Below are 18,342 nucleotides of genomic sequence, written 5' to 3' on the forward strand. Positions count from 1 at the left end.
GGAGATTCACTCAGTTGATTCCAGATTTGAGAGGGTTGGATTATGAGGAGAGACTGAGTAGACCGGATTATACTCATTGGAATTCAGAAGAATGAGGGGAGATCCTATAGAAACATATAAGATTATGAAGGGAATAGATAAGGTGGAGGCAGGGAGGTTGTTTCCGCTAGCAGGTGAAACTAGGACTAGATGGCATCGCCTCAAGGTAAAGAGAAGCAGATGTAGAACTGAGGTCGGGAGGAACTTCTTCACCCAAAGGGTTGTGAATCTGTGAAATTCCCTGCTCAGTGAAGTGGTTGAAGCTACCTCGCTGAATGTTTTTAAGGCAAGGCTAGATAACATTTTGAACAGTAAAGGAATTAAGGGTTATGGTGAGTGGGTGGGTAAGTGGAGCTCAGTCTCAAAAATATCAGCCATGATCTTATTAAATGGCAGGGCAGGCTCGAGGGACCGGATGGCCTACTCCTGCTCCTAGTTCTTATGGTCAGCTAGAGTGTGCTGGCTACAGTTGAACAACCTCCCCATGTTTAATGACTCTCCACCCAAATACTTGCCATTAACAAGGACCATCCCAGTCATGAAGGGGACTAGCTTACACACTCTCCCCTCAGCCCAGATTTGTGGGGTCTGGGTCTTAAACCCTCAACATTCTGGTGAATGAATCAGTGTGAACAACCAGCGGGAAAAGTTAATTTTTTTAAAAAGTGTCACGATTGTTATAAGTAGTACGTCCAGTTCTGGTCACCCTGTCACAGGAAAGATGTTATTAAGCTGGAGAGGGTTCAGAAAAGATTTACCAGGGTGTTGCTGGGAATGGAGGGTTTGAGTTATAAGGATAGGCTGGGACTTTTTCACTGGAGCGTACGAGGTTGAGGGGTGATCTTATAGAGGTTTGTAAAATCATGAGGGGCATAGATAATGTGAACAGTAGATGATTTTTCCCTAGGATGGGGAATTTCAAAACTAGGGGGGGCATTTTTTTTTAAGGAGACAGAAGTATTTAACAAAGACATGAGGGACAATTTCTTTTTAAAAACAGAGTGGTTCGTGTGTGGAATGAACTTCTAGAGGAAGTGAATCATTTATTCAATATAGAAAACAGTGCATAGGCACCGTTCGCATTAACTTAAAATAATTTTTTTAAAAAATGAAGGAAGATAACTTAGGGAATCCAACTTTTCCTTCTCTGCTGCTACAGTCCCACTCCGGCCTTCACCAGCCCACTCCACACAGGAGCTACGTTTAGTTTTCATTATTAGTTTTAGTGACTCACTTTTCCCTTAAAACTACCTGATAAAGGGAGCTCTTTGGCAGAAAAATACAAAGGGGAGAAAAGGATCCAATGAAAACAAGCACGGCCATAGGAATGCAGATACTGTCGACTCTGCCAACGCCATCCTGCCCTTGATGGAAGTGGTGGATGTGGATATGTTTAAAAGATATTTGGACAGGTACATGAATAGGAAATGTTTGGAGGGCTATGGGCCAAACACAGGCAGGTGGGACTAGTTTAGTTTGAAATTGTAGTCGATGTGGACTGGTTGGACTGAAGGATCTGTTGCTGTGCTGTATGTCTCTAATAAATACAGCAAACTAAGTTTGATTAGCTTTGAATTTCCCTACTCTCAGCAATTCTATTTGTCAGTAGGTTGGACACACGTGATTGCAGTCCTTGTTTATGACCAAAGTGGCTCATTAAATCCCTAAAAGGTGCTCAGAAGGAAGCAGAAACTGAGATTACCACATAAGAGTATCTCTCAACCTCTTCAGTTACATTTGAGTAAACATTGCTCACAGGTAAGAGGTGCGTGACAAAATAGACAGGGCATCAATTATAAACCTCGTGAACAGAGGGAAATGAGGTTTACACAAAATTGTAACTGAAATCAAACTGAACTGAAGGAGGAACTTTTCATTGAAGAGAACCACGTGATGGTTAAGAATTGATTATCACTCAGGGAAACCCTTCTCAATTTGATCTGACAGCGTAATTCAGCCACTCTGATGTAACATTATCTCCACCACAGTTTCGACACATGCATAATTAGAAAGTGCATAATGACTTTTAATTGCTTATTGAGTCAAAGGTAAAGAGAACACAGATAGCCTACAACAAACTACTTCAAGATAAAAGGAATACAATGCTGAAAATGTCACAAAATTGAAGTGTTGACTTATCAAAGCCCTCTGTGATGTATAAACTGATGCACTAACCCAGGTGCAATTAAAGGGTTAACATCTCGATTGACAGAGCGGTGACTATGAATGTTTGCACACTGACATTCTGTACAGTCGCTTGTAAGCACTTCAATGTTGAAATCAAGAATTACAACATCACTGCAGTTATACAGTACAGGGTAAAGAACTTGTTTGACATCAAAACATTCAACTCATTCGTAAAAGAAGCAGTATGACACAAGGAGTGTCTTTTTCACGGGGCCAGTGGTTAAGGTCAGGAATACGCTGTCTGAGAATCGGGTGCAGGCAAGCTCAATGGAGGGATTCCAAAGGGAATTAGACAGTTCTCGGAAGAGAAGGAACATTGCACAAAGTGGAATTGGTGGCTTACTAATAATGTCACTGAGGTAAGCAATCGGGAACTCCAGGTTAATGCTCAGGGGACCTGGAGTTGGGATTTGAATTCCACCAGGGCAGGTAGTGAAATTTGGGGGAAAAAAAATGCTAGTTTAATGGTGACCATGCAATGGCTGTTGTCATAAAATCCCATCTGGGTCACCAATGCTCTTTTGGGGAAGGAAATCTGCTGCCGTTACCCGGCCTGACCTAGATCCACGGTAATGTCTTTGATTTTGAGCTGCCCTCTGGGCCACAAATGCCAGCCATGAACAAATTAAAATATGGAGTGCTCATTTGGAGAGGCAGTGCAGACATGATGGACAGAATGGCTATAACAATTCTGTCAATTTTTTTGTTTATTCATTCATGGAATGAGTGTGTCATTGACTCAGCTAGCATTTATTGATCATCCCAGAGGATATTTAAGAGTCAGCCACATTACTGTGGGTCTGGAGTTACATGTAGGTCAGACCAGGTAAGGATGGTAGTTTCCTTCCCTGAAGGACATTAGTGGCCCAGTGAGTTTTTCCAACAACTGACAATGGATTCATGGGCTTGAAATATTAGCATCTTAATTCCAGACTTTTATTGAATTCAAATTCCACCATCTGCTGTGGGAGGTTTCGAACATTACCTGGGTCTCTAGGTTAACACTCAAGCAATATGACCACCAGGTCGTCACCTTCCCTACATGGATGCACATATCATCTCAATTCCTAGTATAACACGGAGTGAATGAGTGAAATGGCAAAGATTTCTTTAAGTAGCTCTATGTCCTTGTTAATTATTAGAAACATTTACATTGATTTTATCTTTAGCTTTCTAAAGAACATTGAATTGTTTAACAGTTTAAAATAACTTTCTTCATTTCTTCTGATTAAATCCTTGACAGTCTCTATCCTCTTTAGGGTTTTCCAAAGATAACTGGTTTGCTTGCTGGTACATTTTAAGCATCTGGTTTCCCAAAATTAACTAACAGCTTCCTGGAAAGTTCAGTGCATGGAAGCTGTCCTTTTTGTTTTCACCTATTTTTCTAATCAACCTGTTCAGAGACGTTACTGCATACCTCTGCAGCAGCTGGGATTTACAGTCCAGGGGTAGGGAAACTCTGCACCACATGAGCCCCTGGAAGCCATCCTTCGATCAGCTTTTAGGGCACAGTAAGTCGCATCCCTGCTTCTAAACCAGAAGCTCCAGGTTCAAGTCCCACACAGGACCTGATGGTCAAGGAAAATACATTCATTGTCAGCCAAAACAGGTTGATGACCAACCTACAAATCATTCTAGCAAGGCAATGGGTGGCACTAACAGTGGGAAACTTTCATGGTCAGCAACGCTTGACATAGAGTGGTGCCCCTCAAGCTATAGTCTTTGCCTTTGGACTAATGATCTGTTCCAGGCAAACCAACCCAAGAAAACCAAACATAAACTTGTGCTTTGTCTGCTTCACAGTGGTTTATTTCCAACTGTTACTCTGTCCTTTCCACCTTGGATTGCATTGAAATAACACGCCCACAACAGGTTTGAGCTCTCAAAAAAATTCCAATATTTCTTTTATTGGAAACTCAGCCTGCCTATTAACATTAAAAAGAGCATTGGATAGTGGGCTACAACATAGAGATAACTCCCTGTTGGTTCTAACTGGTGTACCAAGGACAGATTTGGGCAGCTCATTAAGTGAGTTCAACTAACAAGTTCCAGCAGATTACTCAATCAGAAATGCTCAGTTTTGTTTTCAAATTCCTCCTTGGCTTTTTCACTCCTTATCTCAGTAGCCTGCTCCAACCTTACAAGATCTTTTCACTGTTGCAAATTATGGCTTCTTGCACATCCAGGACTTTGATGGTTCTACCACTGGCAGCCATGACTGGGATCTAAGTTCTGCAATTCTGTGTCTATAGCCGTCTACCTTTCTAAATACCCTCCTCAAAAACCTACCCTCAACTGGGAACTATATCACTTCTTTCACAGTCACTGGGTCAAAATGCTGAGATTTGCTCTCCATCAGTGCTCTAGGCACATCTACACCACAATGAAGGGAGCAGCAGTTCCTAAATCATCACCTCCCCAAAAGGCAATTTATATTTGCCTCATCAGCCCCATGCGCACCCTACATAAGCAATTGGTCACCTAAGCTAATACCCCATTATGTAGCAAGTGCAAAGACGCAAAAGAATCTTCAGAGGTTTCATGTTCAGCAACATGGGTCAGTTCACGGATGGGATGGCTAAGCATTTCAAGAATGACAAAGTTATGGATCCTTGTGCAAAGGTTTAAATGAATATCGATCTTCACATTTTCAGCATCTCACTTTGATATATTTACAGCTGATGTTCTGCCAGTGGGAGCCAGAAACTGGAGAGATGAGAGATCAGTGTGGAATGGACACAACACAGGAACTAAGGACAGAGGAACAGTAGACAAGAAGGTTCGAGGTTTTTGACCGTTAACTTCCTCTTCAGTGCTGCTACTATAAGAACGGACCAGCTCTGCAATTATAATGGCATTATGATTATCAGAAATAGTAATATTCATAACAAAAACAGGAATTGCTGGAAAAGCTCAGCAGGTCAGACAGCATCTGTAAAGAGAAATCCAAGTTAATGTTTCGGGTTTGGTAATAATAGTGTTTGTCATGCTGAGTGGATCAAATGCTTCCTTTTGAATTAGACCTGCCTATAAAAACCTCAGTGATGTGAGTGAGTATATGTGTATGAATTGTGTGGCAGAAACAGCCATGCCCAGCTGTGAACTGTACGGACATGCCAGCTGCATACATCTGAGCAGGATCAACTGCTAATAACCAGATGCACAAGATAACATCAACATTACTCAAAGTGAAACGGAATATCGACAGTGACTTTAACTGCATTTATTTGGATGTGGAGATACCCAACACTGACTTCTTCATTCACTGCCCATTTAACTTGTCAATTTCAATTTTCCAGTTTCATACAAAATTATCTCGCATTATCTAAGTAACTTTGTCTGGACGCTTTTCTTTAAAAAAATGTATTGGTGTTCAACGGTGATTGCAGCCAAAGGCTGCAGGAATGGCTGGGTAGGTGCACTTTGAAGACTCAATAACCATTGCTGATCTTCTGAAGACTTTTCTCATTTAGGTCCAATGCAGTCGACAATTCCATTACTATTCAATCCATCAAAGAAGAAGAAGTTATTGTGTGGAAGATCCCGTTGAGACAAGGCCTGCGGAGAACATACAGAAAGTCATTCCTCACAACATGAGCATTAGCCAGTCCATGCTTAAAGTTATTTATAAAACTGCAGCAGATAGCAACAGCACAGCGCTGTACTTTTTGCCACCACCTTCTTCTGATGGTGCTAATTCTTGTTGCTTGGTGGGCCCACAGACTCTTTCCATTACATCACATACACACCCACTCTTCACCTTTCAGTTTACAGCGAGGGCACGGTCAGTTTATTTGATTATGTAGAGGTTCACAGTCAAGCCTGCTCCAGTCCTCATCCTGGTCCAGCTTTTCAGGCTGGATCACCAGGTGTGATATGAAACCCTTCCTGATTTTCAGACCTTACTTTTTTTCCCCAGGGCAGTGAGACCAATTGCAGCAGATATAAAATACCAGCTGGAGGACTATGTCCAATTCTAGGCGCCACACTTAAGGGAGGACATTGAGGTTAGAGAGTGAGAGCGAGTGCGTGAGAGAGAGAGAGAGAGCGCGAGAGACAGTTTAGATCAAATTTAACAGAATGCCCCAGGGATGAGGGATACTTGGATTGATAGGTATAGTTTTGCTTTGTTTGTTTTACAGCAGAAAAGGCTAAGAAGGCACAAAGGATTTGGATCAAGTAAAAGAAGAGAAATTGTTTCCAATAGGTGAGGTGCTGGTAACAGGACTGACATACAGAAATACATGTTCATGCATTGAGTGGTTAGGTTTTGGAATGCATTGCCTGATAGGATAGTGTATACAGCCTCAACTGCAGCTTCCCCCCAAAAGAGAATTGGATGAACACTTGAAGGAAAAAAAAGTTGTAGGAAACCGGAATAAGCAGGACCAATGGGATGCTCTTCAATAAGATTGGGATGTATTCAATAGGCTGAATGGCTGAATCCTCACTGCTCTGCGCTATTCTAACATCCCATTAAATCAGTTGGCAACAACAGGATAGAGCCTTCTGATGGAATATTACCAGAAGTAGTTTGTTACATGAGATTTGGTCGTGCAAGTGACAGTGCTCAAGGTGATAATTACTCACAGGGTCCTGATGGGAAAAGCAGTTTGTTGAATTACTTCTTCACAGAGTTACTCGGCAGCATCAAAATGGCTTCATCTTCACTATACAGACATTTAACCACCCTAATAAAGCAACTCTGCACACCTTACATCAACACAAGCTGTACAGCATGGTTTAGGTAGGAAGTCAATATTGAAATCAAAAGACCAATAAAGGAACAACCTGAAGGAGGCATTCATAACAGCAACAACCAGAAGTAAAACTGAAAATCTTCACTTTAATCTAAATGTCTGGTAGAAGGTGATGCACAAGTCATAAGAGCATAAAAATAATAGGAAGCAGGAGTTTTCCTCTTCTGTTCTTCAAGAAGGCGAAGTCTGATGTAGTTTTGGCCTTAACTCCATTTTCCTGTCTGTGCCTCAAACCCTTTGACTCTCAAGCCTCCACTGCTCAAGGTCAATGGCCCTCAGAGAGGAGAAAGTCCTCCATATCACCATTTTAAAAGGGGACAGCCCTTATTTCAAAATGGTGCTACCTAATTCTAGATTCCTACATGAGGAGATACATTGTCTGAAAACTGACCTCATCAAACCCCTACCCTGGTCCAGTGAATTGTTTTGAAGTCAGGCAATTCAGCCAGAAAGATCAAGTTGAGGTCTGTTCAAAGTTCTGCGGTCTAAGTTGTGAGTGTTGCACTTCCTTCATTTTATCACAACACAACAAAAAAGGTTGTGCGAATTGAACTAAGATACTCTGACCATACCAGTTGCTTTCCAGGTTTCCAATTTAATGTGGAAACATAAACTTGCTTTTTGAATGAGAGTTAGAGTTAAGCAGTTTTAAGCGACTGAAAAAGTGTGTTATGCCACAGCTTTAACATGGGGACTGGCAGGAACCGTTCCTGTGAATCACACTCAGACAAACCAGGCAGCTCCGTCACCTGAGGGAATCTGTGCATGTGCTTTAGTATTCACGGATACTTTCAGTAATGATCTTACCTTCACAATTTCCTGACTGAGCACTCCACCCACAACAGCACACACTGGTGCTAACTCTGAAAAACACGAGCTGAGGGAGGGAAGAGATAAGAGTTTGTAATCGGTATAGATTAGACCTTTGGCTCATGACATGGAATTCACCTTGAAATTAACTGATTTCATTTTTTTGTGCCCATTTTCTTCGCTCACGCTCTCCCCAGAATGTGTGGGATCTGGATTCAAAAGCATTTTGACTAGTAATCATCACTCACATAGGGACCTGGTCATAGATTTGGGTGGCTCTTCCCGAGAGGGTTTGGACGTGGGATGAAAACCACAGCAGAGCCTGGATTTCCTATACGCAGAGGCCACACATACAGGAGTGAGAATGGTATTGCAAATGGCAGTACAAACATTATATGCTCTTCCCGCTCTCCGTCATGGGCCTGAGGATTATTGTAACAATATCTGGTGCTACACTAAAATTTCATTCCTAATTTCAGTAGAACTAAAATAATAAAAAAAACTAAGGTACGGTCAAGTGACGGAAAATCTTGCAAAGTTTGAATATTTTGTAAAATGATTTGGATTATTCAATAAAAGTTAGGGGAAACAGACACCCTTAACCACCAACAATATTAAACAGACACCTGCCCTTCATGGTAGAAATGGTTTCCTCCTTGGTTTTATCTTACCATCTGTCAAAACCCTCAGCAGACTTGATATTTAAGTAATCCTTTCCGTTAATCTCTTTTTCTCCAGCACAGAAAAGTCATTTGTTTATTCCAGTCTGTACATTGCTATTTTGACAGGTTTGTTGGGGGAAATGGGGGAATACAAGTGGTTTGTGGGTGCTTGAGGACAGGACCAAGCCCGATCTCTGCCTCCTTCATGGTTACAGAGCCTGCATATTGTGATGAAGGGTTGTGGACGCAGATTGAATCTTAAGAAAGGAACTGGACAAATATCTGAAGAGGAAATATTTCCAAGGGAAAGGGCAAGAGGTGACTGGATTCACCAGACAACTCCTACAGAGGGTTAGGCACTGACATGATGGGCCGAAAGCACTCCTGCTGCCAACACAAATTGTGAGACTCAACTTCAACAGCATGTGAACTTTTCCATGAGGTACCAGAGAGCAGTTTGGAACTGCCCTATAAAGAGTTAGCAACTTTGTAAGAGTAAGGGAAATCCTGAGAAACAGGTACAAAAAGGACTTTGGTTTTTATTCGGGACAAAATTGGGTACGTGTGCGCATTTGTATACTTTACCAGTATGAGTGAAGAGATAAGTCTTTACCTGACAAATTCATCTGTAAGCAGGTCACTCTTCACCCCCAAAGAATCCAACACTTTGCTCCTCAGCTGCAGCAGTAGTTCTGAATCTTCTTCGTAGTATTCCGGCAACGGATCTCGAGCCTTCGTGCTTCGGAATTTCAACAGAACTGCCCGAATAAAATAACAGAAAAACAAAAGGCAAAAAAAATCGTGATTCATCGCCTCTTAGAAATGGTAGCTCAAGGTGCATCATTGCTGGTACATTTAAGGCATGTAAGAACAATTATGGGGTGTGCAGATGTGAAGAATTTAATTTATACTGAGCGTTACAAATGATCTAGAATCACTGCCTGAAAAAGGCTCTTGGAATCACCACTCTGATTTGCTTACCACCTCAGACACTAGGCAAAGTTCACTCACCATCACAATGCAACCAGTGTTGCATATGGAGAACCAACAGGTTGTAACCAAACAAAACACTATATTAAATAAAATCTCATTTCAGATTAGTGGAGGTTATCTACTGTGGGAAAAGAAAATCAGTCACTGGTGTGGCAATTAGAATCCTATTTGGGCTGAAAGGTGGCAAATGGAGTTTAATACAGATAAATGTGAGGTGATTCACTTTGGGAGGAATAATAGGAAGGCAGAATACCGGGTCAATAGAGAGATTCTTGGTAGTGTGGATGTGCAGAAGAATCCTGGTGTCCGTGTACATAGATCCCTGAAAGTTGCCGCACAGGTTGATAGTGCTGTTAAGAAGGGTTATGGTGTTTTAGGTTTTATTGGTAGAGGGATTGAGTTCCGGAGCCGTGATGTCATGCTGCAATTGTACAAAACGCTAGTGTGGCCTCATTTGGAATACTGTGTGCAGTTCTGGTCGCCCCATTACAGGAAGGATGTGGAAGCATTGGAAAGGGTGCAGAGGAGATTTACCAGGACGTTGCCTGGTCTGGAGCGCAGGCCCTATGAAGAAAGGCTGAGGGACTTGGGTCTGTTCTCATTGAAGAGAAGGAGGCTAAGAGGGGATTTAATAGAGACATACAAGATGATCAGAGGATTAGATAGGGTGGACAGTGAGAGTCTTTTTCCGAGGATGATGACGTCAGCTTGTACGAGGGGGCATAGCTACAAATTGAGGGGTGATAGATTTAAAACAGATGTCAGAGGCAGGTTCTTTACTCAGAGAGTGGTAAGGGTGTGGAACGCCCTGCCTGCCAATGTAGTTAACTCAGCCACATTAGGGGCATTTAAACAGTTCTTGGACAAGCATATGGATAATGATGGGATAGTGTAGGGGGAGGGGCTTAGATTAGTTCACAGGTCGGTGCAACATCGAGGGCTGAAGGGCCTGTTCTGCGCCGTATTGTTCTATGTTCCTAATGACAGTTCCAGAAATAAAATCCACAGAATTGCAGAAATGATACAGCATATATGGAAGTCATTCAACCCATTTTATTTGTGCTGACTCTCTGAATAACTAGTGCCACCCCCCACCTTCTCCCCATCACCAGGTACACACTTCCTTTCCAGGTAATAAACAAATTCCCTTTTGAATACCTTGACAGAACATGCCTCTACGACACAGTCAGGCAGTACATTCCAGATCACAGGTCTGAAAAATGGTTAGTTTTATTTTAAAATGAGAAGAAAGCAACAACAATCCTGGAATAAAGGAATCCTGTGTCGCTATCTTGAACCCAAAAGATCCCACCACAGGTCACACCAACCATTCTCAGTTTTGTTATGAAATGCTGACTCCCATGGCTGGCTGCTTAACAAACTTTCACAGTGGAAGGCCAATTATATCTGCAGCTTGTGATCCATAACAGTCTTTGTAACGCTCACAGGACAGTTACTTCCTCTTCAGATCTTTGTTTGACTGTTAAATGTTAAAAATAATCTCCAACACTCCTAGTACACGATACATATGTATGAGGTGGTTGCACTGTTGCAGACACTCAGACAGCCATTTGATAAGGGTGCATAAACAATATGAAAAAGTGACACAGTCTCTCATTGGCTGAGTTCCAACAGCTAGTTATCTAGACACTCCATCTTCTCCACTCTGTGGGAGTTGGGTCACCTGAGGCAATTGAGCACGAGTTCACTTCAGGCACAAAAAGACTGGCACCGCATTTGTCTGACTGTTGAGGTGTAATTTTAGAAAGGTAAACATAAGTATACACAGTACAGACATAATGACAGTGCAGTGCTTCCTTGACCAATTATACCGAAAGATCCAATTTTAGACTTTGCAAACGCAATATTAATTAACTTCCAATGTCTTCAATAAGATTAAAAGAAAACTAATTAAGGTTTTGCAGGATGGTGGCACTGGTGTGTGGAATCACTTGTGTAAATGTACAACTAGGTTAAATACCAACTTTCTTCGATCTGCAGATCCACATTCTATGACTAATTTGATCATTTCAGTTGTGGTTAAAGAAAAACATGTTGCTACCTGGTGTCCTTGCTGGGAAAGATTTACCTGTATTTGTTGAGGGATCCAAGACTCTAGAGAGATACCTGTACAATGATCCAGTAGGAACAAGGATTGTTAGTCAAAGCTCAAGGTGGGTGTCACTCACTTCTGGGTGTTTGGGCATTGAGAACTGCTCCAGGGACTTTGAGCTCCAAATCTTGGCTAACCGCCTGTGAGCACGCTGTGCTATCTTTCAGCTGTGATGTTAAACAGAGACACTGCCTGTCCTCCCAGGTGGGTGGAAAGCCACCCCTACATCATCTTTCTGGAAAAACAGCAGGAAGGCTATCCCAGAAGTCATAGCCTATAACTGTTACTCAACCACAAACCACATAAATAGACTAACTGGTCATGGTAATCCTGCTGCCTGCGGCAGCTTGAGTGTGTCAATTAGCTGTCTCTTTTTAAAACATGCTTACTCATGGGATGTGGATGTAACAAGCTAGGTAATGACGAAGTGATGGCTTAGTGGTTTTGTTATTGGACTAGTTATCCCAGGGATTCCAGTAATCCTTTGGGACCTGGGTTTGATACCCATTAACAGATGGTGGAATTTAAACAAGGAATAGCTAGAATGAAAAATCTAACCATGATATTGTGAATTATTGTAAAATCCCATCCAGTTCACAAATGTCCTTTAGGGAAGGAAATCTACCATCTTTACCCGGTCTGACCTACACATGACTCCAGATCCACAGCAGGGTGGTCAACTCTTTATTGATCTCTGAAATAGTTTAGCAAGCAACCCCGAAGTAAGAAACTGCTATAAAGTCTCACAAGAAGAATTAAACCAAATGAACCACCTCCTCTGCAGAGCTGCTACGCCCAGTTGTGAATGGTTGTGGTCAATTAAACAACTCACTGCAGTTCCACAAATATTCCCAATCTCAGTGATTTAGGTGCCCAGCACAAAGTGCAAAATACAAGGCTGACACATTTGCAATAATATTCAGCAAAAGTGCTGAGTGGATGAACCACCTCGGTGTCCTCCAGAGGTTCCCAGCATCACAGATCTCAGTCTTCAGCCAATTCAATTCACTCCATGCAGTATCAAGAAATAGCTGGAGGCTCTGGACACTGCCAAAGATTATGGGCCCTGACATTCATGCTCTTCTCTTCCAGTACAACTACAACACCAGCATTCCACTGACAGTGTGGACATTACACAGATATGTCCTATACAGAGAAAGCAGAAAAATCCAACCCAGTCAGTTTACACTCAATCATCAGTGAAGTGATGGAAGGGGTCATCGACAGTGGTATCAAGCCGCACTTGTTTTGCAATAACATACTTAATTGACAGTATATTTGGGTTCCGCCTGGGCCACTCAGCTCCTGACTTTATTATAGTCAATAACAGACAAAAGAGCTGAAGTGAGAGTGACAGTCCTTGATACCAAGGCTACTTTGACAGTGTGCTATCAAGAAGTCCCAGCAAAACTACTGTCAAAAGGAACCGGGGGGAAAAACCAAATCATATCTAGCACAAAGGAAGATAGATAGCTCTGGTTATTGGAAGTCAGTCATCTCAGCTCCATGACATCTGTAGGAATTTCTCAAGGGAGTGTTCTTGGCCGAACAATTATTAGCTGCTTCATCAATCACCACCCTTCCATTGTTAGGTTTGAAACAGGGATGTTCACTGATTATTGTACAATGTTCAGCACTGTTTTCAATTCCTTAGACAATGAAGCAATTTGTTTACAAATGCCCAATATCCAGATTTAGATTGACAAGTAACAAGTAACATTCATGCCACAAAATGACCATCTCCAATCAGAAAAAAAAATCTAAGTCTTTGAGTTTCAATCAATTCACTGTCACTGAATCCCCCACTATCAACATCCTGAGGGTTACCACTGACCAGAAGCTGAACTGGATTCACACTTTCCAAACCAATAACATCTAGAAGGACAAGGGCAGCGAACACACGGGAACGCTACCACTTCAAAATTCCTCTCCAAATTGCTCATTATTCTGACTTGGAAATATGTCACCATTTGTTCAGAGTCCTGGAATTTCCTCCCTAACAGCATTGTGGGTCAACCTACAAGACACTGACTGCAGCTGTTCAACACAGCAGCTTGCCACCATTTTCAAGGAAAACCAGGCACTGGCAAAAAATGCTGCTCCAGCCAAGGATGCCCATAGCCAACTAATGAATTAACAAAAGCTAACATTTAGTTCAAAATCAACTTAAAGCTTCCAGTGTGCCCATTGCCTCAAAAAACAAACACAGAAAAACTTCAATACATCTCTCTCCCCCCCACTCCTTTTCTCCTCTCCTCCACATGCCATTTCGCAATGTGATTCAGCTCCATGGGATCAGCTGCTTTGATGTGCGTTTGTCACATCTTTGCACAGTGCTGGCATCCTACTGATCTCAGAAAACTGGGAAAAACAGAGAAGAAGCATGAAGTGTGATGCCATGCTTGATCTCATCCTCACCACAATATTACCAGCTTCTGTTCAGGATTGTGTACTCTGGCCAATGTTCCTGCTCACAAAACTGAGAGTGCAGAGACTTACTGCAGACTGATCATTGGCATGCTAACTGAAATAACATTGGCCATTATGTTACATTACACCAATATCAGGAGGGGGAGGAACGATTAAACTGTTCAAGGTCACCTTTGTGATAGCACAACAAAAGATTAATCTCTATTGAGGTTTTTCGGTGTTTGGATTAAAGAGACAATACATGTCAAATACGCATCATTCCACAAAGTTAATCCTTCAGTGTGTTTTTCATCATGCAACAACTGCATGAGATGGCAGACATGGCTGCTGAATGCAACAGAAAAGAACTGAAAACTAAACAAGCTCAATCCACCATAATGTATCGAGGGAATGATTTGCAGACACACAGTTCATTTTAGAGTTCATTTGCAATTAAACAAACTAGATGTTTCAAAATTGAATACCTCTAGGAGATTGTTGTTACGTCAACAAATTTAATACAGAATATAAAACACCATCACCGCAGCAGTTTATAATGGATTAAAGCTGAACAGCAGTATGCAATCAGGATTTGGAACTTTTTAAAGCAGACATCACTATCAAGTACAAGTTATATGCCTTAGAAATGGCAAAAAAGCAATCAGTGCAGTATGGCCCCAAGTAGTTAACTGCATTTACAAAGTGCTTAAGAACTTAGATTGTATGCAATTGAAGTAGTAAATGCCAAACTAACATCTACACCCAAGGTGGTGCTGCAAATGAGGACTTTGTAAACTATTCACTACAGTCATGTGGGTGCTTGTGGCAATAAACTTCATTTTAATCCTAAATGGGCTTCAGCATGGAATAAAAAAGACTGATGCTCCAGTGCAGTAGTGAGGGTCTGTTGCACTGCTGCAGACGTTTCAAATAAGATGTTAGACCCAGAACCTGGCTGGTGGATGCGAAAGGCTCTAAATAGTGCCATGGAGTCTGAGAGCCCTGCCCAGTGTCCTAGTTAATAATTATCTCCCAATATTATCACATAAATACATTATCAGGTCATTCCTACATTAATTCATTGGCTACCACAAACCATTGGCTGTATAGTGCTTTGAGAAATCCAGTGGTTTTATAAACACAAGTGTGTCTTTATATCTTTCTAGCTGCAATCTCTTCAGCCAAAGGAACCAGCCTATCAGTATTGCTCAGAATTGGATATGTTTCAATGCCATCACTTCTCCCCCTTCTAAACTCTCGAAATGCTGAAACATTAAAAAAAAACTAATCTTCCACAGGACTTGGGCACCATCAGCAAGGTCAGAATTTATTGCACATCTCCAATTGCCCTTGAACTGAGGGGCTTGCTAGGCCATCTCAGACAGCAATTAGGATCCAACCACACTGCTGAGAGTCTGGAGTTACATGTAAGTCAGACAAGGTAAAGACCGTAGATTTCCTTCCCTAAAGGATATCAGTGAACCAGATGGGTTTTGAACATTAAACAATCATGGCCAACATTCTTTGTCTTTCATTGGTATAGAAGCTTGAGATTCGTCTATGGTAAAGAACTGGTTGGAACAGCTCTACTCCCTTTCCCCAGTGACCGTCCGAGACTCTCCATCCCATCTTAGAAAAACATGAGAACAGTCCCAAATTCACATGTTTGCTGCCCCAACCAGACTTTTCACAAGGCAAAAGTCAACTATTTTGATCAGGTTGTGTGTTTTCTTGCCTAGGATCCCAAAAGTCGTGTGAACATTTGAACTTTGGTCTTAGAAGCAGAAAAGTCAGGTTTCTACAATTTCCCCCGATACCACACAACTAAGAGAACAATCTTATGAACGCTTCTTCACCTTGTCAAACTGCCAAACTCTGGCCTCAGAAATAGTGTTTAGGCAGGCAACTGAGCTAAGGTGCGAGTAAGCCAAGTTTGAATTTCACCCATCATTTACAGCAGTGATCATTGCAGAACCATCAATCTAAGGCCTTTGGCCACTCTGTCTTTCCAAGTGTCACAGGTAAGTGATGGGGGAGGCAATGTAATCCAGAGGCTCAGGCTCAAATCCCACCACGGCAGAGATGGGAAGGCAGGCAACGAAGATGACATAGAGTCTACAGAGAGATAGACAGATTAAGCGAGTGAACAAATACTTGGTAGATGGAATATGATGTGCCAGGCAGCATTCTTGGACCCATTTGCTTACATAGTTCAGCCATGCAAAACCTTTCACATCAATGCACAACAGAATTGTCCTGCCAAAAAAAGCGCTACTGGCCCACAAACCTGTCTTTATTTACCACTGTTTCCCAGCAACAAATCATGATTACAAGACATGATCAGTCTCAACTCTGGTAGGTGTGTAACCAACCAGCACTGGTCAGCATGAAAGTAGCTCTAGTACAATTGTGAATGCTGCAACCATTTCCTGTGACTTTGTTTGGTTATCTTTTCTCTCATTTAACAAAATACTTCTTTTTTCCATAATTGATATCAGTTGAATCAGCAGCAAGGTTTAGTAAAGTTTCACACAGCTACAGCAGGGCTGTCTTAATTAATTTCCTGTACAGGTTATTCAATGCCTATTCTGCCACACGAACCTGGAGGATCTGTTCTGGTTTTGACTTGTGCCTGCCCTTTGTTGATGCTTTTCCCATTTACCAGCAATGTCATTTCCACACATGGTACTTAATTGAGTAAGTTCTCCTTGAAGGACACTGCATATTGAAGGCACAAATCACTAACACTTTCCATCTTTACCGTCTCTCCAGCAAAACCATAACAATAAGCTCTCAATAGCTCAACTAACATACTCTCTGTTCATATGCAAGATAGCTGCACTGATGGAAAGATAATTATACAGACAGGATAGACAGTTAGACCATTACATAGACTCTCCCATCAACACTGTTGTGGTCTGGATCTCTAGGTGAGCTAGTTCTCCTATCTTCACAACAGCTAATTTGGCAACCGGATCTAAGGGACAGGCGAGAGCATCACCTTACCATGGCCCATCAACCTGCTATGGTGATAAGGCAGCTGGATTTAGTGGTGCAATCACAGGCAGCAGTTATCTAGGATTGGAATTAAAACTACATTTCATTGCTCAGACTGTTGAGTACAGGAGTTGGGGCGTTCTGTTGAGGGTGTACAGTATGTTGGCAAGGATTGTGTCCAGTTCTGATCTCCCTATTATAGGAAGGATATTATTAAGCTACAGAGTGCTCAGAAAAGACTTACCAGGATGTTGCTGGGAATGGAGTGTTTGAGTTATAAGGATAGGCTGGGACTTTTTCCCTGGAGCAAAGGATGTTCAGAAGTGACGTTATAGAGGTTTATAAAATAATGAGGGATATAGATAAGGTGAATGGCAGGTGTTTTTTTCCCCTAGAGTGGGGGATTTCAAGACCAGAGGCATATTTTTAAGATGACAGGAAAAAGATTTGAAAAAGACATGAGGGACTTTTTTTTTAAATACACAAAACGGTTCACAAGTGGACTGAACTTCCAGAGGAAGTGGTGGATGCGGGTACAGTTGCAACATTTAAAAGACATTTAGAAAGTACATGGATAAGAAATGCTTGTAAGGAAATGGGCCAAACGCAGGAGGGTGGGACTAGTTTAATTTAGGATTATGGTCAGCATGGACTGAACGGATCAAAGGGTCTGTTTCCATGTTGTTTGACTATCAAATCTGGAAGGCTGCTTTTATTGCATCAGGTACTAAGACATACCACCAACAGGTCAGAAGGAGTTCAAATAAATTGCTGTTTACGTTCAAAATATTTAATGCCTATATAATTTTGTAACTGTATAGCACTGAACAAGAACAGATGATCAGTGAGCTGTGCCTGAAAGCCAAAAGTGTAGTGGCAACTGCAACCACTTGCAGTTTCAAGTCACATTTTGGTTAAACTAACAAAAATGGCTTGATTGCATTTGTTAAAAGTATACGAAAATAAACTCAGGGTTCCAAGCAATTTAAATATTAAATAATGCAGTTTCACAATTAGAGGAAAACCCCATTTATTAAAACACCAAATTATGGACAGGCAGAAATATGATCAAGCCCCTAGCTTTGCAAAAAATAAAAGTGTGAAATAGCATTTAATACAGGAACCCAAAATTAGCCATTGCTCTTTTATCTGGTTAAACTACCGAAATGGATTAGTAACCACAGACTGCTGTTCAGCTGGCTCAAAAAGTGCCCAGATTTGTGGTTATTTATCCTGTCAAAATACTGTTGGCAAGTAACTGCATTTCCATCATATGCATGCAACTAAAGAACGCACTATGGCATTTGAATGACTACACTTTGAAAGAGGTCTGCTGTGAAACTTGGTCTTATGGATGTATTCACCACATCAT

At 41.6% G+C, this 18,342-nt stretch overlaps 1 protein-coding gene across 2 annotated transcripts in view; it reads right to left on the reverse strand.

The window, feature by feature from the left end:
- Nucleotides 1–2,057: 2,057 nt before the first annotated feature.
- sae1 (SUMO1 activating enzyme subunit 1) overlaps nucleotides 2,058–18,342 on the reverse strand; it is a 116,132-nt gene continuing 99,847 nt past the window's right edge. Inside the window, exons 7-9 of one of the 2 annotated variants that reach the window (XM_048522570.2) lie at nucleotides 9,072–9,216; nucleotides 7,794–7,863; nucleotides 2,058–5,784 (exon numbers count right to left, since the gene is read on the reverse strand). In XM_048522570.2, coding sequence (XP_048378527.1) covers nucleotides 5,692–5,784; nucleotides 7,794–7,863; nucleotides 9,072–9,216 — 308 coding nt within the window. In that variant the 3' untranslated portion in view covers nucleotides 2,058–5,691. The remainder of the gene's footprint in view (nucleotides 5,785–7,793; nucleotides 7,864–9,071; nucleotides 9,217–18,342) is intronic. The other variant, XM_059640888.1, reaches the window with a different exon arrangement.

Source organism: Stegostoma tigrinum, chromosome 39 (assembly GCF_030684315.1).
Source record: "Stegostoma tigrinum isolate sSteTig4 chromosome 39, sSteTig4.hap1, whole genome shotgun sequence".
In the NCBI taxonomy this organism is placed as follows: Eukaryota; Metazoa; Chordata; class Chondrichthyes; order Orectolobiformes; family Stegostomatidae; genus Stegostoma; species Stegostoma tigrinum.